Source organism: Halichoerus grypus, chromosome 3 (assembly GCF_964656455.1).
Source record: "Halichoerus grypus chromosome 3, mHalGry1.hap1.1, whole genome shotgun sequence".
Taxonomy (NCBI): Eukaryota; Metazoa; Chordata; class Mammalia; order Carnivora; family Phocidae; genus Halichoerus; species Halichoerus grypus.
This window is the reverse complement of record NC_135714.1, coordinates 130,687,841-130,713,946: the sequence shown is the minus strand read 5'-3', so window position 1 is coordinate 130,713,946 and position 26,106 is coordinate 130,687,841. Positions and strand designations below refer to the sequence as shown.

General features: G+C 37.2%; 1 protein-coding gene across 13 annotated transcripts in view; it reads right to left on the bottom strand.

The window, feature by feature from the left end:
* The window catches only part of ARFIP1 (ARF interacting protein 1), a 113,074-nt gene that overhangs the window by 74,269 nt on the left and 12,699 nt on the right, over positions 1 to 26,106 (bottom strand). For 4 of the 13 annotated variants that reach the window (XR_013446519.1, XM_078069322.1, XM_078069321.1 and 1 more), the window contains exons 2-3: positions 25,511 to 25,590; positions 25,340 to 25,385 (exon numbers count right to left, since the gene is read on the bottom strand). The exons of 3 other annotated variants lie outside the window; for them this stretch is intronic. Coding sequence is in view for 7 of the 10 variants with exons in the window: in XM_078069322.1 (XP_077925448.1) it covers positions 25,340 to 25,385; positions 25,511 to 25,572 (108 nt within the window). In the remaining 3 variants the exon portion in view is untranslated. Of the gene's footprint in view, positions 1 to 25,339; positions 25,386 to 25,510; positions 25,591 to 26,106 lie in introns of those variants that run through there. 6 more of the 13 variants (XM_036103565.2, XM_036103567.2, XM_036103566.2 and 3 more) reach the window with 3 other exon arrangements.

The following is a 26,106-nucleotide window of genomic DNA, read 5'->3' as shown; positions in this document are numbered from 1 at the left end:
AGAAAAGAAACAGTTGTAAATAACACCAAATCATAAAAGGCAAACACTCAAAAGACTATTCATGTTTATAGCACTTAAAAGCCACTATTATAGCATTTTAAAAAATAATTACAACCTACCTAACACATAATAAACATGATACTAATCTAATAAAAAATGCATGTGGCATTTAAAACTGCAGTCAACTTAAATTTCTTGTTTAAAAAAAATGTTACTGGTAGATCCCAGGGGGCAATATCCTTGCCTCACAAATAGTGTAATGACAGACTACCAGTTACAACTGAAAAAAATATCACAGAAAGCCAAGCTTGATTATTAATTCCACTACGCAGCTCTACTTTTCCTGTTGTACATAATGGGCTTCTAGGTCAGCTTTTGTCTAAAGAGTTTCCCTGATATAACAAAAATTTTTATTTTTATTTTTTTTAAGATTTATTTATTTATTTGAGAGAGAGAGAACAGAGGGAGAGTGAGGGGGAGAAGCAGACTCCCCACTGAGCAAAGAGCCTGACATGGGGCTCGATCCCAGGACCTGAGCCGAAGGCAGATGGTTAACTGACTGAGCCATCCAGGCACCCCATAACAAAAATCTTTAAATCTCTATACTAGTTTTACACTCTGGCTTTACCGTTCTAAAAGTCAAATAATGTTTGGGGCACCTGGGTGGCTCAATTGGCTAAGTGTCTGCCTTCGACTCAGGTCATGATCTCAGGGTTCTGGGATTGAGCCCCACATTGGGCTCCCTGCTTAGCGGGGAGTCTGCTTCTCCCTCTCCCTCTGCTCGTGCTCTCTCTCAAATAAATAAAATCTTAAAAAAAGAAGTCAATAATGTTTAAAAAATACATTACTTAATTTTATAACCATATTTTCTCTAAATATAAATTTCTTTCAGAAACTTAATATAGTTAATCAGTAATAGAAAGTCAATTTTGGTTGGTAAAAACTTTCCTTCCTCCAGTCGTACGTGATTGTAAAAAGCATGTGTGGCTACGGGTTAAAATGAGAATTTTATACCTGTAAAGGATCTTAAAAATTATCTATTTTTCCTAATTTTAAAAATTAAAAAACTTCAGAGTAAATAGCAACTATTCCACTTTTTAAAAAAAGATTTTATTTATTTATTTTGACAGAGAGAGAGAGACAGCGAGAGAGGGAACACAAGCAGGGGGAGTGGGAGAGGGAGAAGCAGGCTTCCCGCTGAACAGAGAGCCCGATGTGGGGCTCGATCCCAGGACCCTGGGACCACGACCCGAGCCAAAGGCAGACGCCCAAAGACTGAGCCACCCAGGCACCCCTATTCCACTTTTCACAGAGAACAAGTACCCCATCTCCACCCAGCTCCCCTCCCTTTTAAACCAGTAATGGCTTTAAAAGCATTATACACACACACACACGCACACACTTTAACAATAGTGCACACTAAAAGACTCGTTAGGAACACAATCGGTATCTAACAATATGTGTTCTAATGTTCAATCCTGAATCCAGCTGCTAGTCCTGATTCTGCATTACACAGAATTACCAAAACCAAACCAAACAACTAAAATGTGTGTGTGTGTGTGTGTGTGTGTGTCTATGTTTAATCTACAGACCTGAATCTACTACCGAGAGCATTAAGAGGTTCTTTGATTTTCTCCGTTAAAGAATTTTTTTTTAAAAGATTAAAATAACTAAGATAGTGTTGTCATACCAAGCTCATGCATTACTCATTTTGTTTTTGAGGGGTTAAGGATGGGTTCAAGGCCAGGAACCTTTAAAAAAAATCACACTATATTTTTATAATTTAGGGAATTTTAATAGGGTAAGTCATACTACTAAAAGCAAGTATTAATGCAAATAGGTTTGTGGCCTAGTCTCTACTTCGGTGAAACATAAAAAGGTCTTATTAATATACTGAATGATACCTAACAATATTTTTCATACACTGTGTATATCATTAAGTATGTGAGACAGAAGATACTGTCAAGTACATGGAGGTAGGACTTAATTTATTCCTAACACTAGAGACCAGCAATTCTCAAACTTTTTGGCCTCAGGACCTCTTTACATTCTTAAAAATCATCAAGTACCCCAAAAAGCCTTTATTTATGTGGGTTATATCTATCAATGTTTACTATATTATAAAGTAAGTGTGTAAATTTAAAAAGTATTTATTAATCCATTTTAAAGTAATACATGTACACCCAGCATATGTTAAGGTAAAATCTTTTTATGAAAATAGTTGTATTTTAAAACAACAAAAACTTGGTGACAGCAGTAGCACTGTTTCACATTTTTGCACATTTCTGTAATGTCTGCCTTTATAAGAAGACAGCTGGACTCTTATCTAGTCCCACACTCAATCTGTTGCAATATGTTGCTGTGGTACAAGTCTATGAAGAAAACCTGGCTTATGTGGCTACTGTCTCTTCAAATAATTGTGGACATACGTTTTTGATACTATATCAAAACTTGACAAGTGGTCGTTTCTTAAAAGTTAACTAAAATGTGGAATATAAACCATAATGATAAATTTCTTTCATAATCTATCGCATTAAAATCCACCAGTCTACCCTGTACTTTGAATGCATCTTTTACATATGCATGATTTGGTAACATCATGCATTGGTCATTTAGAAAACACTGACTCGGTGACTTATACATATCATCCAAATATTGATGCAGTTCCTTAAATAATAAAAATTCTTACTTTTATATATAACTGATCTTATCAAAACAGTCTTTAAGTACTAGGAAGCCGTCAAGCTCAGATTGGTGGGTATAAATTTTCCAAAATTCTAATTTTTGCTTGAAAACTTGAATTTGGCCACTGGCAAGAAATGATGTCAGTCATTTTACTTCAAGTAACAGGTTTTTCAAAAGTATGTCTCTCAAATACCCAAGTCTAAATATAGCCACAGTTTGCCTGCCATTTTTCCTAATAAAAAAATAGTGTTATATTAAAAAAACAAACAAAAAACAGTTCACCTAACTGAATCACACGTGTGCTTTTCCTCAAGACAACCACTGACCTTTGTCATGTAGCAGACTCCCCGCCGAGCAAGGAACCTGATGCAGGCTGAGATCATGACCTGGGTTGAGGGCAGACTCAACTGACTGAGCCACCCAGGTGCTCTTACTTACCTATTTTTGTGCACCATCAGGGCAAATGACACAACAATGAAAAATGCAAACAATGCAAATGTCTTACCAGTATTACTGAAAACAGTTTTGCCTTGTAGACTCCCTGAAATATTCCTGGGGTCCTCCAAAACCTCCAGGCCACACTTTGAAAAACACTGGTATAGACAAATGGTTTTAACCAACATCTAGTGAAAGCTTGTTATGTGCAAGGCACTCTTATTAATTAGAATTTTGCCTGCAGACAACCTACCAGAGAGTCCTCCAGTAAAGTACTTCAGTAGAGGCCAGTAAGACTGGACAGAGCGGCAATGCTATTGTTACATTATAGACCTTGGCCAATCCCAGAGCGAGCACTAACGCTGAGATGGCTCTTTAAAGTTGTCCAAATTAAGGCAAGGAGACCAGGCCTTTGTACCCCGACATCTGTACCCCTGATCATTAGATGCAGGCTATTCCCTGGATGGGGCTATAACCATGGATAAGGCAACTGTCTTTGGCAGAGGCAATTCCTGGGAAGACTCAGCTATGAGCCCTCAGGAGGCAATACTCCTGGAATAAGGGCTTTGGTCCCAGAGGAAGTAACTGAGCCACTCACCACAGCATCCACTATATCCTCCTTATTACTAACGTAGTATCTTTTATGTATGTATGTATGTATGTATTTATTTACTCATTCATTCATTCTCAAGAGAGCCTGCGCGTGCAGTGGGGGAGGAGCAGAGGGAGAGGGACAAGCGGACTCCGGAGCCTGACATCGGGCTCGATCTCACAACCCTGAGATCATGACCTGAGCCAAAACAAAGAGTCGGATGCTCAACCGACTGAGCCACCCAGGCCCCCTAAAGTAGTATCTATTTTAAAAGAACTTGAAATGTCTTTAGAGGATATCTGACTACTTTATGCATAAGTTTACAGAAATTCGGTGATCTCTACTAAGAAAAACTGTCCCTTTCACAGTCCCTAATTAAGGAGTGCCCACTAACTGAACCAAAGACACCAGACTGGCTGATCCACAGTTCACAAGCTAAGAGAAGACCAGGTCAGAAAAGTATTGCCCAATAGAAGAAAGAGAAATTTTCCGAGCTAATCAGAGTCATTTTGAAGTGTAAATTAGGGATGCTGAGAGAATTAGTCAACTGGCATACTAAAAGACAAATGAGAGCAGAAGAGCAAAGAGTAGAATTAGGTCAATGACAGGTCACAGCTTAAAAATTCACAAACTCTAGTTGACAAGTATTAATCAAACTTGTCAAAGTTTATTTACAGTGTTATCTGTGGCTGGTTCTTCCTTTCTGAATTATGACCTTATGAAAATCCTCTGTTCTTAGATTCTTTTTTAAAAACTGTGGTAAAAAACGCTTAACATAAAATTTACCATCTTAACCATTTCTAAGTGTAAAGTTCAGTAGTATTAAGTATATTCAAACTGTTGTATAATCAATCTCCAGAACTTATTCATCTTACAAAACTGAAACTCCACACATTAAACAACAACTCTCCATTTTCCCCCACCCCTATGCCCTTGGCAAGCATCATCCTACTTTCTGTTCTATGAATGTGATTATTCTGGATACCTCTTCAATGGAATTGTATAGTTTCTGACTTTGTGACTGGCTTATTTAACTTAGCATAATGTCCTCAAGATTCATCCATGTTGTAACATGTGTCAGAATTTTCCTTTTTAAGGCTAAATAACATTTCATTGTATGTATATACCACATTTTATTTATCCATTCATCCAACAATGGACACTTGGATTGCTTCTACCTATATGTGAATAATGCTTCTATAAACACAGGTATGCAGATATCTCTTCAAAGATTCTGTTTTCTTCTGGAAATATACTCAGAAGTGGGACTGCTAGATCATATGGTAACTCCATTTTTAAATTCTGGAAGAAACAGCATGCTGTTTTCCATAATGGTTGCACCATTTTATATTCCTACCAACTGTGCACAAAGGTTCCAATTTCTTCATATACTCACCAACAATATTTACTGTTTTTTTGGTAGTAACTATTTTAACAGGTAAGAAGTAATACCTCACTATGGTTTTGACTTACATTTCTCTGATGATTAGTGATATTGAGCACCTTTTTATATGCCTGTTGGCCACTTGTATATCATCTTTGGAGAAATGTCTATTGAAGTCCTTTGCCCATTTTCTAAATTGGGTTGTGTTTTTATTACTGAGTTACAGGAGTTCTTTCTATATTCTGGATATTAACCACATCAGAAATATGGTTTGCCAATATTTTCTCCCATTCCATAGGTTGCCTTTCTATTCTGTTGATTGTGTCCTTTGATACATGGAAGTTTTCAGTTTTGATGTAGTTCAATTTGTCTATTTTTACTTTTGTTTCCAGTGCTTCTGGCATCATATTCAGGAATTCTTTGCCAAATCCAATGTCATGACGGTTTTCCCCTGTTTTTTCTTCTAAGAGTCTTATAGTTTTAGGTCTCATATTTAGATCTCTGATCCATTTTGAGCTGACTTTGTATATAAGGGTCCAATTTCATTCTTTTGCATGTGGATAACCCAGTTTTCCCAGCACCATCTGTTGAAGAGATTTTCCTTATCCCGTTGAATGTTCTTGGCATCTTGGATTCTTTTGAGATTCCTATTTTCCTCACTGCTACTGCATCCTTACAATACACCCAGATTACTTGTGGCTATTGGAGTTAAATGTCTGCCTCTTGCAAATAAGAGACACTAGTTATCTGGTCTCTAATTCAACCTGGAAGACTAAGATCTAGCTATCTAAATAATCATCACTCTTTCAAATTTTAAGGTAAGTTCTTACTTTCTTCCTCCTAAAAACAGGTGGTGATTCAACTATCTTCCAATGTACATGGGATAAAACAAAAACAGAAATAAAGTCTTTATATAAACCTAAAGTGTATTGCAGACAAAAAAAAATAATTATAATACAGTGGGGTGAACACCAGAGGGAAGCACTTAATGTGGTGAGCAGGAAGAGGGAAAACTTAATCAGCAATGGTATTTAAGCTGAATCTTATACGATAACAGATTGGGATACAGTAAAGGAAAGATTCTAAATAGAAGGAATAATTGGAGCATAGTGGAAAAAGAGTCTGGTATACTCTAGAAATTGCAAGTAAAGCAACTTGGCTAGAATGGTGATTCCTCATTCATATATTCACTGGTTCAACTGATTTATTGAGCGCTTAAATGTGCCAGGCACAATTTCAGACACACAAGACAGTGGTGAACAAAACAGACAAGACTCCCTATCCTCATAGAGCTTACATTCTAGTTGGGGGAAAAAGCAAATAAATATGCATGTCATAGTCATAAGTGCTAACGGGCATGTATATGTGCACATGTGTTCATGCATGTGCTGTTTTAAACAGTGCGGTCAGGGAAAACCTCAAAAGAGGTTTTAATATTTTTGTAGTATCTGAATAAAGTGAGGGAGTAAGTAATAAAAATATTTGGGAGTATAGCCTTCTAGGCAGAGGGAAGAGTAAATACAAAGACGAAAGGTGGGAAGAAGCTCAGCTTTTTAAGCGAAGACAAGAAGGCCATGTGGCTTGAGGGGAGAGCAAGGGAAGAGAGGAAATGTCAAGAAACAGCCAGGGGCAAGAACATGTGTGGCTTTAAAGACCATCATAAGAACTTTGGATTTTATTTTCAGTGAAGTAAGAAGCCATGTGAGGGTTCTGAACATAAAAATGAAATGACCTGACTTATGTTTTAAAAAGATCACTCTTTTGGGGCACCTGGGTGGCTCAGTCATTAAGCATCTGCCTTTGGCTCAGGTCATGATCCCAGAGTCTGGGGATCGAGCCCCGCATCGGGCTCCCTGCTCCAAGGGAAGCCTGCTTCTCCCTCTCCCACCACCCCTGCTTGTGTTCCCTCTCTTGCTGTCTCTCTCTCTGTCAAATAAATAAATAAAATCTTTTTTTTTTTTTTTAAAAGATCACTCTTTTCCTGCTGTGTTGAATTAAACTATAAGTGAACAAAGGCAGCAGCAAGAAGAACAATTAGGAGGCTAACAGAATAATCTAAGCAAGAGATGATGGTGACCTAGAAAGTCAATGCAGCTTTATTAATATCTGTTTCAGACCTTCATTACAACAGCTAAGAGGGACATTTCATAATGACAAAAGGATCAATTCATCAGGATTATGTAACAATCATAACTGTGTATATTGGTCCCAATAATAGAGTTTCAATATAAATGAAACATTGACAGAATTAAAGGGAGAAACACACAAGTCCATAATCATAGTTAAGAGGTATTACCACCAATCTCACAGCAATTGAAAGAACAACTAGACAAAGAAAATCTGCATAGACATAGAAGATCTGAACACTATCATCCACCTTGACTAATATTTATAGAACAGTAAACTCAATAATGGCAGAATACACATCACTTTCACATGAACATGACATGTTTAGTAAAACAGATCAAATCTGGGGGCATAAAATAAGCTTCAATATATTTTAAAATACTAAACCCACATAAAATATGTACTCTGACCACAGTAGAATTAAATTATAATCAATTGCAATAAGAAATAAGATATCAGTGACCTCATCACCAAAATTTGGAAATTAAATAACACATCTAAATAATTAATGGGACAAAGAAGAAATCAAGAGAGAAAGAAAATATGTTGAACTGAATGATAACAAAAACAATAATGTTTGTGGGATGCACCTAAGAGAGCAATTCATAGCTTTAAATGCTTACATTTGAATAGAAGACCTTAAGCCAATGATCTAAGGATGAACCTTAAGAAAACAAAACAAAACAAAAAGAGTAAATTAAACTCAAAGTAAGCAGCAGGAAGGAAATAATGATAAACACCAAAAATTAAGGAAATAGTACAAAAACTGGCCTGCATACTTCAACAAGCTTAAGCTCATAAGAAACAAAGAGATGAAACGTTGCATGAAAGAAGAGACTTCAAAGACAGCTAAGTACAATGTACACTATGGATTGGTTCACAAACAAGGAGAAAGACAGTTGCAGAGGACATTATTAGAACAACTGTGGGTTAAACAATAGCACTGTATCAATTTTCTAATTATATTTTCTAATTTTGATAAATATATTGAGGTTATATAAGAGAAAGTCCTTGTTCTTAGAAAAAAAGGGACATGATATTTGAGAATCACCCTCAAATGGATCAAAAAGGAAGCTGTATATACATAGAAAATGTTCAGGTAAATGGAACAAAACAATAGCTGGTAAATCTGGGTAGAGTTTAAGTTTTCAGTATGAAATCTTATCATCAAAATTAAAAGTCTTTTAAAATAAAAATAACAAGTATGCAGCAGCCTATCATAGGCTTCATAATGCCAGACAAAGCGTGGACTTCATCCTGAGAGGGTAAGGAGAAAGCAGCAGGAGAGCCTGATCAATTTATTTTAGAGAACAGTCTCATGGGAGGTTAGATTGAAGGGAAAGAAGGAAAGACTCCACATAGAAAAACTATTTAAGACACTATTTTACAGTTCAAGTAAGAAATAATAATGATCTAAATTAAGGTTGTGGGAATAGAAAAAGGTGGATTCAATAATTATTTAAAAGACAGAAGAGGGGCGCTTGGGTGGCTCAGTCAGTTGAGTGTCTGACTCTTGATTTCGGCTCAAGTCATGATCTCAGGGTCATGAGATCACGAGCCCCAAGTTGGGGTCCATGCTCAGCATGGAGTCTGCTTGAGATTCTCTCTCCCTCTCCATCTGCCCTTCCTGCTTACGTTTGCTCTCTCTCAAATAAATAAATAAATCTTAAAAAAAAAAAAGGCAGTAAAGACTTACAGAGTGATTGGATTGTGAAAGATAAAAAAGGAAGAAACATCAAGGATGACCTATGCCTCCTCCTGTGGTTTGGACAATTAGAAAGACAAACATGTCACTCACCAAAGTGGGAAAAGTGGAGGTTTATCTGGCTTTGGGAAAGTCAGAAAATGAGTTGTGTTGTAGACATTCTGAATTTGAGAATGTGGGGTATCCAAGTCCATCAGTACCTCAGGAATTTCAAAATACAGGTCCAGAGCCCCAGACTGAACACATAAATCTGGGAGTTACCAATATAGGGATGTCGATGGCAAGAACTGATAAGAGGGACAAGAGAAACTGAAGAGAAGCATTCAATGGAACATTAAAGGGCAGAGAACACTGCAAAAGAGATAGGAGGAGGGACAAATAGTTCACAATGCAGACACAGCAGAGAAAATTATAACAGTAAAACTATGTGTCGTTTTAGTTTATAACAAATGTTCTGAAAGTGAAAAGTACAATAAACGAATACAACTTTATGCCATAAAGCAGGTAATAGGAATATTCATTTGCCAAAAGATATACAAATATTCCAGCTATTATCTGTTCACTCTCTTACCCACAAAGAATGACCTACTTTTAGAAACATCATTTACTAAACATTAATCATAGAAGTGAAAATTAATAGCCAATACAAAAACTGGCAGAATAGGGCTCAAAACCAAAAACTCCATGTCATCTTCCTGGATAAAAACCATTCACAGTACTTCACTCACGTTTTAAACCGAAATTGAATTTGAGTTTAAATTTAAATTAAACACTCAAAGTAATTATACAAAAGACTTTGGGAAATAATTATGTCCTTTAGAAAGAAAATTAGAATCTCTTCTAAGATTCATGTTATTTAAGGTTTGCTATGGTCTGAATGTTTGTATCCCCCACTCCCCAAATTCACATGTTAAAATCCTAACGCCCAATGTGAAGGTATTAGGAGGTGGGTTCTTTAGGAGGTGCTTAGGTCATGAGGGTAGAGCCCCTCATGAATGGGATTAGTGTTCTTAAAGACCCTAGAAGAGGGCCTTCACCAGAATCTGACTTTGCTGGCACCTGATCTTCAACTTCCAACCTTCAGAACTGTGAGAACTAAATTTCTGTTGTTTATAAGCCACCCTGTCTGTGTTTTGCTATAGCAGCCAGAATGGACTAAGATAAGGTCCTTCACAGTAGGGTCCAATGAACTTTTCAGGCTTTACTTCTCTTAACTTTAACCTTCTAAAGATCCTCTACTACTAAATCTACTTGCCATTTTTTTTTAAAGATTTTATTTATTTATTTGAGACAGAGAAAGAGTGAGAGAGAGAGGGGGAGAGGGGAGGGAGGGAGGGAGAGGGAGGGAGAGAGGGAGGGAGGGAGAGAGAGAGAGAGAGAGAGAGAGAGAGAGAGAGCGTGAGCGTATGAGTTGGGGGAAGGGCAGAGGGAGAGGGAGAAGCAGGGAGCCCAATGCGGGGCTTGATCCCAGGACCCTGGGGTCATGACCTGAGCCAAAGGCAGACACTTAACCAACTGAGCCACCCAGGCACCCCACCACTCTGTTCTTCTTAACAAGGCCTACCCTCAGGAGAAACCAGAACATAACCTGCTTGGATATAATCAGCCTCTAACTGACCTCAGAAAGGGAAATAACCAAATCCAACACACTCTAGCTATCTTGTCCCACCTAAGCAAGGGAAAGAAAAACTGAGAAACACCTGTGAAGTTCACAGTCCAGAGGCACAGGCTCACTAAAAGATTGAGACCTAATCATAGGGCTATATAATGCTTCCCTTCTCCCATACTCTACAACCATATTGCTAAAGATCTTAAACAACAATTCCTTTTACATCCTATCTATCAAGAAAAAAATTATAAGGCCTACCCAAGGCAAAAAACACAATTTGAAGAAACAGAGCAAGCATCACAACCAGATATGGCAAGGATGTTGGAATTATCAGACAGGAATTTAAAACAACTATGATTAATATGCTAAGGGCTACAATGGACAAAGTAGACAGCATACACGAACAGATGGGCAATGTAAACAGAGATACAGAAATCGTACAAAAGAACCAAAAAGAAATTCTAGAGATCAAAATCACTATAACAGAAATGGGCTTATTAGATTAAATGATGATCTTGGAGTAGGCAAATATTTCTTAGGACACAAAAAGCATAAAATAATAAAAGAGAAACACTGATAACCTGGGCTTCATCAAAATTAAAAACTTGTCTTCAAAAGGTACCATTAAAATCAATGAAAAGGCAAGCCACAGACTGGAAGAGAATAAATGTAATATATGTATCTGACAAATGACTGGTATTCAAGATATATAAATATGTATATTATTTACAATAATATACGAGTCTTACAATTTAGTAATAAGAAGACAAATAACTCAAAATATGGCTAAAATTTTAACAGGCACTTTACAAAAGAAAATATATGATAGGCGAGTAAGTACATGAAAAGATGACCAACATCACGAATCATCAAGGAAATGAAATTTAAATCTAAATTAAGATACAACTATATACCCACTATAATGGGTTGGTATGACAAGTGTTGGTAAAGTGTAGCTGGAATTTGCATAATTTACATGCTGGAGGGAATGTAAAAAAGTACTTCACTTGGACAAACGTTTGGCAAATTCTTATGAAAGTAAATATACACTTAACCATATGACTCAGCCATTCTACACCTAATCATTCACCACAGAAATTTAAAAAAATGTCCAGAAGAGACTTTTATGAGCATATTCATAGCGGCTTTATTCATAAGAGCCCCAAACTAGAAAAAAATGTCCATCAATAGGTAAATGGATAAACAAACTGTGGCATGTATACATAATGTAATATTCCTCAGCAACAGAAAGGAATGAATTCCTTATGTATGCAGTAACTGTTAATTAATCTCAAAAAATGCTGAGCCAAAAAAAGCCTGACACAAAAGAAGACATACTAAATGATTTCATTTATATAGAATTCTAGCACATACAAAATCTATTATGGCAGATCAGCTGTTACCTTGAGAGGGGGGAGGGGAAGACTGACTACAAAGGGACACAGAAACTTTAGGATGATGGAAACATTATCTATCTCATGATTATGGTTTCCCAAGTTTATACATTTGTCAAAACTCATTGGACTGTATATTTAAATGGGTGCATTTTATCATATGAAAATTTCATCTTAAACTGTTTTCTTTTTTAAAGGGTAAAATTCCATTCTATCATCTCTAATGGTAAAGGATCCATTTCTTCTGTTAGCCCCAAATCCACCCAGAGAGCCCAATCTGGTGGGAGGACGTTTATGGCCTGATCATAGTACCCACCTTTAAGGAAGGACTGACTTGCAGCTCTACAACCTAGTAGCAAATGAAGTTTGTCATTTTCCAAAATATGTCTCCATGACAAAAATATATTAGACCAATACCCTCTCACTATGAAAATCACTACACAGTCCTAAGTGCTATTTACAGATATATATTCCCTATTTAAGCCAGTCTGAAAATCATAAGCACTTGCATTCTAAGAGTATCTAAAAAATGGCATTGAAAAAAAAAATCCCAGTTTCTCAGATCCAGTGACCCTTCTCCTAGATCTTTTAAATCAGCAATCGAGGCAATAACTAGTTTGCCAAATCAGATTTTAGCCCAAGTATTGTGTGTGTGTATATAATCCTGGCTGCCTAGCCACAGCCCCCTTCCAATGTTGGGGAAAGCCTCCACATTTTAAAGCCAGGGAAAGGTAGAGCCTGTGTCTTACTATATAAAAGCTCAAAATACCAGATAACCAAGCAACCATCCGGAGCCAGATTACTATAACATGGCTCATAAAACTGCTTACAGTCTGACCCCTACCTATTCCTCCAGCTGCTTCTCATACCATTCTCTCCTCCAACTCTCTCCAACTTGGCCAACTGGGCAACCAAATATCTATTAACTTCATCTTCACCCTCAGGATGCACAGTAACTCTTCTCCCTCTCTATTCAACTCCTAGTCTATAGCCTTTTCTGTAGTTCCTGAAGACCTAGGCTAAAAGAAAAAAAAGCTCCTGTAATTTTTTCTGGCACAACTGATATTTTTCAAATTCTAATTCAAAATATATCTTGACATTAACATTTAAAAAGGCTTTACATATGACAGCATTTATAGATGAACACCCCATGGAAAATAAAAGATACAACATTAACAAAAGTTCACCCAGACTAAAAATCTATCTTAATAATGAAAGAGAAGGCATACTGGAAATATATTTCTTCCTGTTATCAATTTATTACATTATTAACGGTAAAACTTAATTTCTACAATGCTCAGCAACAAGGTAGAAACTTTCTAGAAAAGATGTAAAAGAACTTGTCATAGCCTTGGACTTCTGCAACTACACAAGGCACTGTACCTCCTAAAACACACACATTTAACATTGTTCTTTACTCCAATTTACCACTGAGCAAGCAAAAATAAGGTGATATAATAAGCTTGAAGTTTTTCCAATTCTTTCTTAAATCTACCATTTTAAAAAAGGTATTTGAAAATTCATTGAAAAGTACTGTGAAATATTTCCAGTGCTCAGTTCACTGGCTACATATATTCAATAGGTATATTGTTCTATCACTTAGCTATATTTTCTGCTAATTTAAGGGACTAAATTGTTAATTCCAGTCAATCTGAGACAAAAGAGCAACGAAGAAAGTGAACAGTGTGAAAAAAAGAAGAGAAAGTAGCCAAAATATTTAACTCTAATTGTTCTAGTTATGGCTTCAAACAATGAAGGTTGCAGTGTTTAGTGGACTAATTATATGCATGTCAACAGAGACCATACTTTGTTCCAATACAAAAAGCACAAATGCCTTCTGTGTCAGATGAAATTATTTACATTTTTGTTTGCCTACAAAAAGAGAAAGTAATTATATTAAACTCATAATTCAAATAGTCTTTGAAATTTCCTTCTACATGAGTAAAAATATGACCTTCTTTAAAAAATAGTTAATGTATTTATTATAAAGTGTTAACTCAGCATGGTTCAAAAGTATTAGGTGAATAAACCTCCTGCATGAAGTTTCAGGAGAACGAGGCAACATATCAGAAAATATGGATTTAAGGACCAGCCTTACCCCTTTTTATAAGTTTATAAAAGTCACTTTATTTTCCCAAGTTTCAATTTCCTCCTTATAAAATGAGATTATTAACCTTACTATATAAGAATCAAATAGGAAATTGCTGGGAAAACTGAAAACGCCATATTACATAAAGATGTCATAACTATAGCACACTGGTTTCAGCTCAGCTCCAATAGGACAAATACTGGAATAGGTCCATCAACACTAATACCTACCAGCACACCTACCCTTGCTAACTTTCTTACCATGGGTATCCTCACTATACTTTTCTAAAACAGACCAGTATCAAGACAGAGTTGAAACTGAATCCAAATGTTATTGTTTGTAGCTTTGTTCTTTTTTATTTTATTCTATCTTTCTTGGCAATTTCATGATTTTAAAAGGAAGATGACTGGGCGCCTGGGTGGCTCAGTCGGTTAAGCGTCTGCCTTCGGATCAGGTCATGATCTCAGGGCCCTGGGATCGAGCCCCTCGTTGGGCTCCCTGCTCAGCAGTCTGTTTCTCCCTTTCCCGCTCCCCCTGCTTGTGCTCTCTCTGTCAAATAAATAAATAAAATCTTAAAAAAAAGGGGGGGGGAAGATGACTCTCAAACCTATTATAAAGAAATAGCTAAAGCAAATGTGGTAAAATCCAGATAATTATTGAATGTGGATGATGAGTATATGGGAATTCAATTACTTTTTTTTTTTAATTTTATTATGTTAGTCACCACACATTACATCATTAGTTTTTGATGTAGTGTTCCACGATTCACTGTTTGTGTATAACACCCAGTGCTCCATGCAATATGTGCCCTCCTTAATACCCATCAACAAGCTAACCCATCCCCCCACCTCCTCCCCTCTAAAACCCTCAGTGTGTTTCTGAGTCCATAGTCTCTCATGGTTCGTCTCCTTCTCCGATTTCCCCCCCTTCATTTTTCCCTTCCTACTATCTTCTTCTTTTTTAAACATACAATGTATTATTTGTTTCAGGGGTACAGGTCTGTGATTCATCAGTCTTACACAATTCACAGCACTCACCATAGCACATACTCTCCCCAATGTCCATCACCCAGCCACCCCATCCCTCCCACCCCCCATCATTCCAGCAACCCTGTTTGTCTCCTGAGATTAAGGTCTCTTACGGTTTGTCTCCCTCTCTGGTTTCACCTGGTTTCATTTTTTCCTCCCTTCCCCTATGCTCTTGTCTTGTATCTCAAATTCCTCATATCAGTGAGATCATATGATACTTGTGTTTCTCTGACTGACTTATTTCATTTAGCCTAATACCCTCTAGTTCCCTGCACATCGTTGCAAATGGCAAGATTTCATTTTTTTGATGGCTGCATAATATTCCATTGCATATATATATACACCAAATCTTCTTTATCCCTTCATCTGTTGAAGGACATCTTGGCTCTTTCCATAGTTTGGCTACTGTGGACATTGCTGCTATAAACATTGGGGTGCATGTGCCCCTTTGGATTACTACATTTGTAGCTTTGGGATAAATACCCAGTAGTGCAATTGCTGGGTCATAAGGTAGCTCTATTTTCAACTTTTTGAGGAACCTCCACACTGTTTTCCAGAGTAGCTGCACCAGCTTGCATTCCCACCAACAGTGTAGGAGGGTTCCCCTTTCTCCATATCCTCGCCAACATCTGTTGTTTCCTGACTTGTTAATTCTAGCCATTCTGACTGGTGTAAGGTGCTACCTCATTGAGGTTTTGATTTGGATTTCCCTGATGCCGAGTGATGTTGAGCACTTTTTCATGTGTCTGTTGGCCATTTGGATGTCTTTGCAGAAGTGTCTTCTGCCCATTTCTTGATTGGATTATTTGTTCTTTGGGCGCTGAGTTTGAAAAGTTCTTTATAGATTTTGGATACTAGCCCTTTATCTGATATGTCATTTGCAAATATCTTCTCCCATTCTGTCGGCTGTCTTTTGGTTTTGTTGACTGTTTCCTTTGCTGTGCAAAAGCTTTTAATCTTGATGAAGTCCCAATAGTTCATTTTTGCCCTTGCTTCCCTTGCCTTTAAAGGCAATATGTCTAGGAGGAAGTTGCTGCAGCTGAGGTCAAAGAGGTTGCTGCCTGTGTTCTCCTCTAGGATTTTGATGGATTCCTGTCTCACATTGAGGTCTTTCATCCATTCTGAGTCTATTTTTGTGTGTGGTGTAAGGAAATGGTCCAGTTTCATTCTTCTGCATGTGGCTGTCCAATTTTCCCACCACCATTTGTTCAAGAGACTGTCTTTTTTCCATTGGACATTCTTTCCTGCTTTGTCGAAGGTTGACCATAGAGTTGAGGGTCCATTTCTGGGCTCTCTATTCTGTTCCACTGATCGATGTGTCTGTTTTTGTGCCAGTACCGTACTGTCTTGATGACTACAGCTTTATAATAGAGCTTGGAGTCCGGAATTATGATGCCACCACCTTTGCTTTTCTTTTTCAACATTCCTCTGGCTATTCGGGGTCTTTTCTGGTTCCATATAAATTTTAGAATTATTTGTTCCCATTGAAAAAAGTTGATGGTATTTTGATATGGATTGCATTAAATGTGTAGATTGCTCTAGGTAGCATTGACATCTTCACAATATTTGTTCTTCCAATCCATGAGCATGGAATGTTTTTCCATTTCTTTGTGTCTTCCTCAATTTCTTTCATGAGTATTCTATAGTTTCCTGAGTACAGATTCTTTGCCTCTTTGGTTAGATTTATTCCTAGGTATCTTATGGTTTTGGGTTCAATTGTAAATGGGATCGACTCCTTAATTTCTCTTTCTTTTGTCTTGTTGTTGGTGTATAGAAATGCCACTGATTTCTGTAGATTGATTTTATATCCTGCCACTTTATTGAATTCCTGTATGAGTTCTAGCAGTTTTGGGGTGGAGTCTTTTGGGTTTTCCACATAAAGTATCATATCATCTGTAAAGAGTGAGAGTTTGACTTCTTCTTCGCCGATTCGGATGCTTTTGATTTCTTTTTGTTGTCTGATTGCTGTGGCTAGGACTTCCAATACTATGTTGAATAGCAGTGGTGATAGTGGACATCCCTGCCGTGTTCCTGACCTCAGGGGGAAAGCTCTCAGTTTTTCCCAACTGAGAATGATATTCGCTGTGGGTTTTTCCTAGATGGCTTTTATGATATTGAGGTATGTACCCTCTATCCCTACACTCTGAAGAGTTTTAATCAAGAAAGGATGCTGTACTTTGTCAAATGCTTTTTCTGCACCTACTGAGAGAATCATATGGTTCTTGTTCTTTCTTTTATTAATGTATTGTATCACATTGATTGATTTGTGGATGTTGAACCAACCTTGCAGCCCAGGAATAAATCCCACTTGGTGGTGGTGAATAATCCTTTTAATATACTGTTGGATCCTATTGGCTAGTATTTTGGGGAGAATTTTTGCATCCATGTTCATCAGGGATATTGGTAATTCTCCTTTTTGATGGGGCCTTTGTCTGGTTTTGGGATCAAGGTAATGGTGGCCTCATAAAACGAGTTTGGAAGTTTTCCTTCCATTTCTATTTTTTGGAACAGTTTCAGAAGAATAGGTATTAATTTTCTTTAAATATTTGGTAGAATACCCCTGGGAAGCCATCTGGCCCTGGGCTCTTGTTTGTTGGGAGATTTTTGATTACTGCTTCAATTTCCTTACTGGTTATGGGTCTGTTCAGGTTTTTTATTTTTTTCCTGGTTCAGCTGTGGTAGTTTATACTTCTCTAAGAATGCATCCATTTCTTCCAGATTGTCTAATTTGCTGGCATATAGTTGCTCATAATATGTTCTTATAATTGTTTGTATTTCTTTGGTGTTGGTTGTGATTTCTCCTCTTTCATTCATGATTTTATTTACTTGGGTCGTTTCTCTTTTCTTTTTGATAAGTCTGGCCAGGGGTTTATCAATCTTATTCTGTCAAAGAACCAGCTCCTAGTTTCGTTGATATGTTCTACTGTTCTTTTGGTTTCTATTTCATTGATTTCTGCTCTGATCTTTATTATTTCTCTTCTCCTGCTGGGTTTAGGCTTTATTTGCTGTTCTTTCTCCAGCTCCTTTACGTGTAGCATTAGGTTGTGTATTTGAGACCTTTCTTGTTTCTTGAGAAAGGCTTGTATTGCTATAATACTTTCCTCTTAGGACTGCCTTTGCTGCATCCCAAAGATTTTGAACACTTGTGTTTTCATTTTCATTGGTTTCCATGAATTTTTTTAATTCTTCTTTAATTTCCTGGTTGACCCATTCATTCTTTTTTTTTTTTTTTTTTTAAAGATTTTATTTATTTATTTGAGAGAGAGAATGAGAGAGAGAGAGCATGAGAGGGGGGAGGGTCAGAGGGAGAAGCAGACTCCCTGCCGAGCAGGGAGCCCGATGCAGGACTCGATCCTGAGACTCCAGGATCATGACCTGAGCCGAAGGCAGTCGCTTAACCAACTGAGCCACCCAGGCGCCCCCATTCATTCTTTAGTAGGATGCTCGTTAGCCTCCATGTATTTGAGTTCTTTCCAACTTTCCTCTTGTGACTGAGTTCTAGTTTCAAAGCAGTGATCCGAAAATATGCAGGGAATGATACCAATCTTTTGGTACTGGTTGAGACCTGATTTGTGACCTAGGATGTGATCTATTCTGGAGAATGTTCCATGGGCACTAGAGAAGAATGTGTATTCTGTTGCTTTGGGATGGAATGTTCTGAATATATCTGTGAATATATCTGAACATATCTGAATATATATATATGTTCTGAATATACATTTGGTCCAGTGTGTCATTTAAAGCCTTTATTTCCTTGTTGATCTTTTGCCTAGATGATCTGTCCATTTCAGTGGGGGGGGGGGGTGTTAAAGTCCCCTACTATTATTGTATTCTTGTCGATGTGTTTCTTTGATTGTTATTAATTGGTTATATAATTGGCTGCTCCCATAGTAGGGGCACAGATATTTACCATTGTTAGATCTTCCTGTTGGACAGACCCTTTAAGTAGGATATAGTGTCCTTCCTCAACTCTTATTATAGTCTTTGGTTTAAAACCTAATTTGTCTGACGTAAGGATTGCCACCAGTTTTCTTTTGATGTCCATTAGCATGGTAAATGGTTTTCTACCCCCTCACTTTCAATCTGGAGGTGTCTTTGGGTCTAAAAGGAGTCTCTTGCAGGCAGCATATCGATAGGTCTTGTTTTTTAATCCAATCTGATACCCTGTGTCTTTTGATTGGGGCATTTAGCCCATTTACATTCAGGGTAACTATTGAAAGATATGAATTTAGTGCCACTGTATTGCCTGTAAGGTGACTGTTACTGTATATTGTCTGTGTTCCTTTCTGGTCTATGTTACTTTTAGGCTCTCTCTTTGCTTAGAGGACCCCTTTCAAGATTTCTTGTAGGGCTGGTCTGGTGTCTGCAAATTCTTTTAGTTTTTGTTTGTCCTGGAAGCTTTTTATCTCTCCTATTTTCAATGACAGCCTAGCTGGATATAGTATTCTTGGCTGCATATTTTTCTCTTTAGTGCTCTGACTTTATCATGCCAGTCCTTTCTGGCCTGCCAGGTCTCTGTGGATAGGTCTGCTGCCAATCTAATATTTCTACTGTTGTAGGTTACAGACCTCATGTCCTGAGCTGCTTTCAGGATTTTCTCTTTGTCTCTGAGACTTGTAAGTTTTACTATTAGGTGTCAGGGTGTTGATCTATTTTTATTCATTTGAGGGGGGTTCTCTGTGCCTCCTGGATTTTGATGCCTGTTTCCTTCCCCAAATTAGGGAAGTTCTCTGCTATAATTTGCTCCAATATACCTTCTGCCCCTCTCTCTCTTTCTTCTTCTGGGATCCCAATTATTCTAATATTGTTTCATCTTATGGTATCACTTATCTCCCGAATTCTGCCCTCGTGATCCCGTAGTTGTTTATCTTTTTCTCAGCTTCTTTATTCTCCATCATTTGGTCTTCTGTATCACTAATTCTCTCTTCTGCCTCATTTATCCTAGCATTTAGAGCCTCCATTTTTTATTGTACCTCATTAATAGCCTTTTCGATTTCAACTTGGTTAGATTTTAGTTCTTTTATTTCTCCAGAAAGGGATTTTCTAGTATCTTCCATGCTTTTTTCAAGCTCAGCTAGTATCTTTATAATCATCATTCTGAACTCTAGTTCCAACATCTTACCGATGTCTGTATTGATTAGGTCCCTGGCAGTCGGTACTGCCTCTTGTTCTTTTTTTCCGAGGTGAGTTTTTCCATCTTGTCATTTTGTCCAGAGGAGAATAGATGAATGAGAAAACAAAATGCTAAAAGGGTAATAACAACCCCAGAAAAATATACACTAAACAAATCAGAGGAGACCTTCTAGAAAGTGGTCGCTTTTCTGTTCAGAGAGTTGCTACTATTCTTTTCTTCGATCTCCTGTTGAGTTTGTAGGTGGTCAGAATGGTTTGATACCTATCTAGCTGAATTCCTGGGACCAGACAAATTTAGGTCTCCTACTCCTCCGCCATCTTGCTCCTCCTCCCCAAATTCATTTACTATTTAATCTTTATTTCACACGTTGCAAACTTCCCTTAAAAATGTTTTAATATATTAGTATCAACAGCTAATTTGTCTTATATTTTCAACCAGGTGCTACCTGACCACTGCATTTCAAATCTTCTCCCAACTTTCTCATTCTCTGTCATTCTCATTTCTATATCAAGCCAATCTCAGCTGCCAGCTACCACCTGAACCACATTTCCTCCCACTCTTTCCTCAGTGACACTCAGTTCCAGCCACAGAGCCTTCATCACTGTTCCTCAAACACACCAATCTTATTTTTGCCCTTGTTTCCTCTTTCTGGAAAGTTCATATTTCCAGATTTTCATTCAGGTTTTTACTAAAACATCATCTAAGAAGGGCCTTCCCTGACCAACCAATGCAAATCTGCAGTTTTTGTCACTCTTTAACCCCTTAACCTGCTTTATAGCAGTAAAGACTACATTAATTATAAAATTTACTTATGTATTTTTTTAAAGATTTTATTTATTTGAGACAGAAAGAGAGTGTGTGTGCACGAGTGGGGGAGGAGGGGCAAACAGAGAGGGAGAAGGAGACTCCCCACTAAGCAAGGAGCCCCGACTCAAATTGGAGCTAGATCCCAGGACCCCGGGATCATGACCTGAGCTGAAGGCAGATGCTTAACCAACTGGGCCACCCAGGTGTCCCTATTTATGTATATGTTTAACTTCTGTCTCCCTCAATATGTTTCCAACATAAAAAAAGCAAACTCCTCTTGACACTCAAAATCCTTCCATGACCTGGACTATTTCTTTCCATCAATTATACTTCAGATACCCTATTAAATCAAACTTAATTATTCACACTTTCCCATACACGTCTCTCAATCTCCTTTCTCTATGCCTTTGCTCAAGCAGTGACCATCATCACTCATATGCTCAAATTCTACTCACACTCTAAGACTCAGTTTAAAATGCCACCTGCAGTGATGTTCCTGGCTGATACTCCTCTGAACTGTCACAATTCTTTATTTGTATCACTCTAAAGACATTACTCTACATTTTCTTTATTTTAAAATTTCCTCTATTAATCAAAATGTCTTGAATGCAGAATCTGCATTCCCTTCATAGCATAATAAAAGAAAAACGCAAATTTTTGTATATATTTTTTGGACATTAGAAATTGGTATATGTATTGGTGTTACTATACTGAAGGTCAGACAGAAAAGAAGAATTCAGGCAATAACCCTAGAACATGCTAATACCTAATACACTTGCTTTCCTTTCTTTCCTTTTTTATTGTTAAAAATATACCTATTTGCTTTTTTCCAATATCCTTGTTTCTACCTTTAAATAATTTTTTCCCTATTTAGTTTCTTAAATTTACTCATATTTTCCACTTTTATTTGGGTTTAAATCATAGCTCTGTTCCTCATTAGCTATGTTAGCCTTTTGAGGTCTTTGTTGCCTAATCTGTAAAATGAGGGAGAATACCTCAAATGCAAACAGGGTTATTATAGTATTAAATGAGATAATACATATGTAAAACCCAGTACAGCGTCTAGCACCTAACAGACTCTCTGTGAATGGTGCCTATTAAACCATTATTTCTTCCACAGATACAGAATCAGCAGTTTAAACACATTTCAAGGTATAAAGTTTAAATATTAAAAACACAAAGAACAAAATGCACCTTCATCTGCTGTAATCAAGACTGGACTAGAGTATAAAGCAAGCCAAGCTCATGTTTTCTTCTTTTTTTTTTTTAATTTAGAAAGAAAAAAACTGATGTCATTAAAACACACACATTAAAAGAAGAAAGCATTTTTATGGTCACTGATGAGACGGATATTTTAACAGATCATTTGGTTGAGAGCTAGAAAATCCCCCTAGGTTCTATAATTAACTAGCTGAATGATTGTGAGCAAGGCAATTCACCTTATAGAACTTAAATGAACTTTTTAAGTTTCTTTTTGCTCAGGGTTGACAAGTGTTTTTGGCTCAGTTCAAAAAGCTGGAGTTTTTGCTGTTGTTTTTAAGGATTCTGTATATTTGAGAGAGAGAGGGAGCGCGAGCCAGCAGGGAAGAAGGAGAGAGGGAGGGAAAAAGAATCTGAAGCAGGCTCCGCACTGAGCGAGCAGCTGCATACAGGGCTCGATCCCAGGACAGCGAGATCATGACCTGAGCCGAAACCAAGATTCAGATGCTTAACTGATTAAGCCACCCAGCACCCTCCTTGCTGTTGTTCTGTTTTACTTTTAAAGAAATCAAAACTATCACCCATGTCCTCAGTATTCTATTCCTAAGAAACCAATATCCATATATCCTTTATACTAGTAGTGAGAATTAATTCATTCATCAAACTGATCACCAGTGATGCACCAAGCTCGAAGATTAGTCCGAATTACTGAAAAGTTTGTTGCATAGAACATTTAAGAAGTTAACTGCCGTAATACATATAGAGATATATTCAAAGAAAAATTCATGTAAGCAAATCTGACCCCCCAAAAATGTTTTCATCTGGATTTTGAAAAAGAGCAGATTCAGGTTAGTAGAATACTAATGGGGAATTTTATTCTTTTAAATTTAAATTCAATTAATTAACATATAATGTATTATTGGTTTCAGAGGCAGAGGTCAGTGATTCATCAGTCCTATACCCAGTGTAAACGGGGAATTTTAAAGATTTATTTATTTATTTGAGAGAGATAGAGAGAGTGCGCGTGCATGTGTGCACGCGCGTGCAGGGAGGGAGAGGCAGAGGGAGAGGGAGAGAGAGTCCTAAGCAGATTCCACGCTGAGCATGGAGCTTAATGCAGGGCTCGATCTCACAACCCGAGATCACAATCTGAGATGAAACCAAGAGTTGGAAGCCTAACCAACTGTGCCATCCAGGCACACCATAAACAGGGAATTTTAAAGTCAAAAATATCCCTAAATCTTTTTTCGGTTAATTGTAAACTCACACAGTACTTTTAAATTTGGACATAAATTCAGACTATACTCACACACCTGATCCTTTTTTTTTTTTTAAATCCTAGTATTTCCTGTGAACACTGCACTTTGGGTATGGCTAAAAATGCAGGGAATGCATAACATGGATTTCTTTTTTTTTTTAAAGATTTTATTTATTTATTTGACAGAGAGAGACACAGCGAGAGAGGGAACACAAGCAGGGGGAGTGGGAGAGGGAGAAGCAAGCTTCCCGCGGAGCAGGGAACCTGACGTGGGGCTCAATCCCAGGACCCTGGGATCATGACCTGAGCCAAAGGCAAACGCTTAACGACTGAGCCACCCAGGTGCCCCCATAACATGGATTTTAATGTTAATATACATACAAATTTTCACAACGATTACTTGGCAGTGGTTTCCTTCAGATCATCATCATTCAGGTTTACCTCTCTATTAAAAGAGCAAGAAACTTCTAGTTTAGCATCTATGTGAGTGACATTCAGACAGCCGAATCTCAGTGGTAAACCACGAATACAATACTTTCATTTATTATGAATCTTATCATTGGCTGGGCTGCCAATCCTTCCTGTAGTTCACAAGCATCAAACTTCCTCTGATCATTTCTCAACAGTTTAGATTCAGAGATCTGATCATAAAAAATCAAATCCATGAGTTAAGATAAATACAGTATACATAATTCCCTAGTTTCTCTGAACTAAATATAATTAACACATTGTTTTGACAAACAGTAAATAACCAAACTATTTTAAATCACAAAGAATCCTAAACCCTCCGTAGGTAATACATATATGGCCAACCAGAACTCAACTCTGACTTTTGGGCTAAAATTAAATTATCTAGCTCTAAATCCCATGTTAAAGCTTTCACACAGACTCACAGTGTCTTGGCTTAGTTGAAGAAATACTGTGCCTGGCATTGTTCATATATACTGATGGCAACCTGGTTCAGGAACACTGCATCTGGAGTCAGAAGACCCCACGTGGTGTTCCAGCCTTGCCAATTCCTCTAAGTCAGTCACTATCTCTGAAAGCTAAGTATGTTCAACAAATAAGTGGGGAAAATAACAGCTGTTCTAGTATACTATCTGAATGATACCAAACTGTTCTAAGGTTCAAAATGGGACAATATGAAAGTGCTACTCTAGAAATCGTTACACACTATAAACATGAGAGGCTTTACTAGTATTAGGTATTTAAAAACATCTGATAACTTGAATTTAATATAAAATTAACTTTTTTCATATTTTTCTCTTTACTCTAATGAAGTAGTGGTTCATTGAACCATCAGAGAAATGGTTAGAATCATTTGTAGAACTTCCAGAAAGAAAAAAACCCCCAAAACCCATATGGTCTGGTACTATCACTGTAGCTTCAGATTCAGTGAGTCAAAAGCAAAGTTCAGAACTCAGGTTTTTTGTTTTGTTTTTTTTTAAACTCTATACTTGGGATTCTGATGCATACCTAACTAAAGACAGTATACGGAAGTAGACAGGTTCAAATATGAACCTATTACTACATTATTTCAACAGAAACCCCATTTCATGTTTAAGTTAAAAACTATAGGGACGCCTGGGTGGCTCAGTCAGTTAAGTGTCTGCCTTTGGCTCAGGTCATGGACCCAGGGTCCTGGGATCAAGTCCCGCATCAGGCTCCCTGCTCAGTGGGGAGCCTGCTTCTCCCTCTGCCTGCCGCTCCCCCTGCTTGTGCACTCGCTCGCTCTCTCTCTCTCTCTCTCCCCCTCTGACAACTAAAATCTTAAAAATAAATAAATAAATATAACAATTAAAAGCTATGCTTTGACCCCAACTTTTACATTCATATTTATGTGACAAGTATATTCTAGAATTTCAGATGCCCAAAAGTAAATAGCAACTTACTTCCCGTTTTTGAAGAAATCTCTCTCTTCCCACTCCTTTCCTGTGTCTATGTGTGTAAAAGAGTTTATTCAGAATGGCACATGTTTAGATCAACTGAGTCAATTTGGACAGTCTAAAACTTTGATTGAGATGGGCTGATTTCAAAAAACCATAGAAATACCACCCAATCACCTCAGAATTAGACTTGACTTCTTCTGTGCCTGGTTTAGATGCACCAAGAGTTGTAGTATCATTGCTGCAGTCAGACATACCTAAAAGTAAAATGTGTTAAGCACACATTAAATAATTTAGTTAAAAAAGCTGTATAATCTCACCAATATTCTTAAACAAATATTCTGTAACATAACTAATTTATTTGTAGTCAGAATGTGCTTTGCAAAATGATCTATAATCACATGAGTATCTATTGATTATAACAGGTAAACAATTCTAAAAAGCAAAAATTAAGAAAAAAAGTATGCAGAATGTTAAAAATACAGACCTCAATGATTAAGAAATAATTTCATACAATTATTTTAGATATGAAACAAAATTTAAAAGATCAGAGGGTCAACTTGATTTGACAGATGAAAAAACTCATATCCAAAGATATCTGAAGCCAAAATATTAGTTATTCATGGCCTACATAAACCCAAAGTTTTAGACCAGAACTCAGACCTCTTCTACTTTCCTGGCCAGTGCTCTTTTGAACTGATAACACATATGACTGGTAATTCTCTAAGTGAAACACTATATCCAGATTTCATTAAATAAAAGTTTAATAAAAA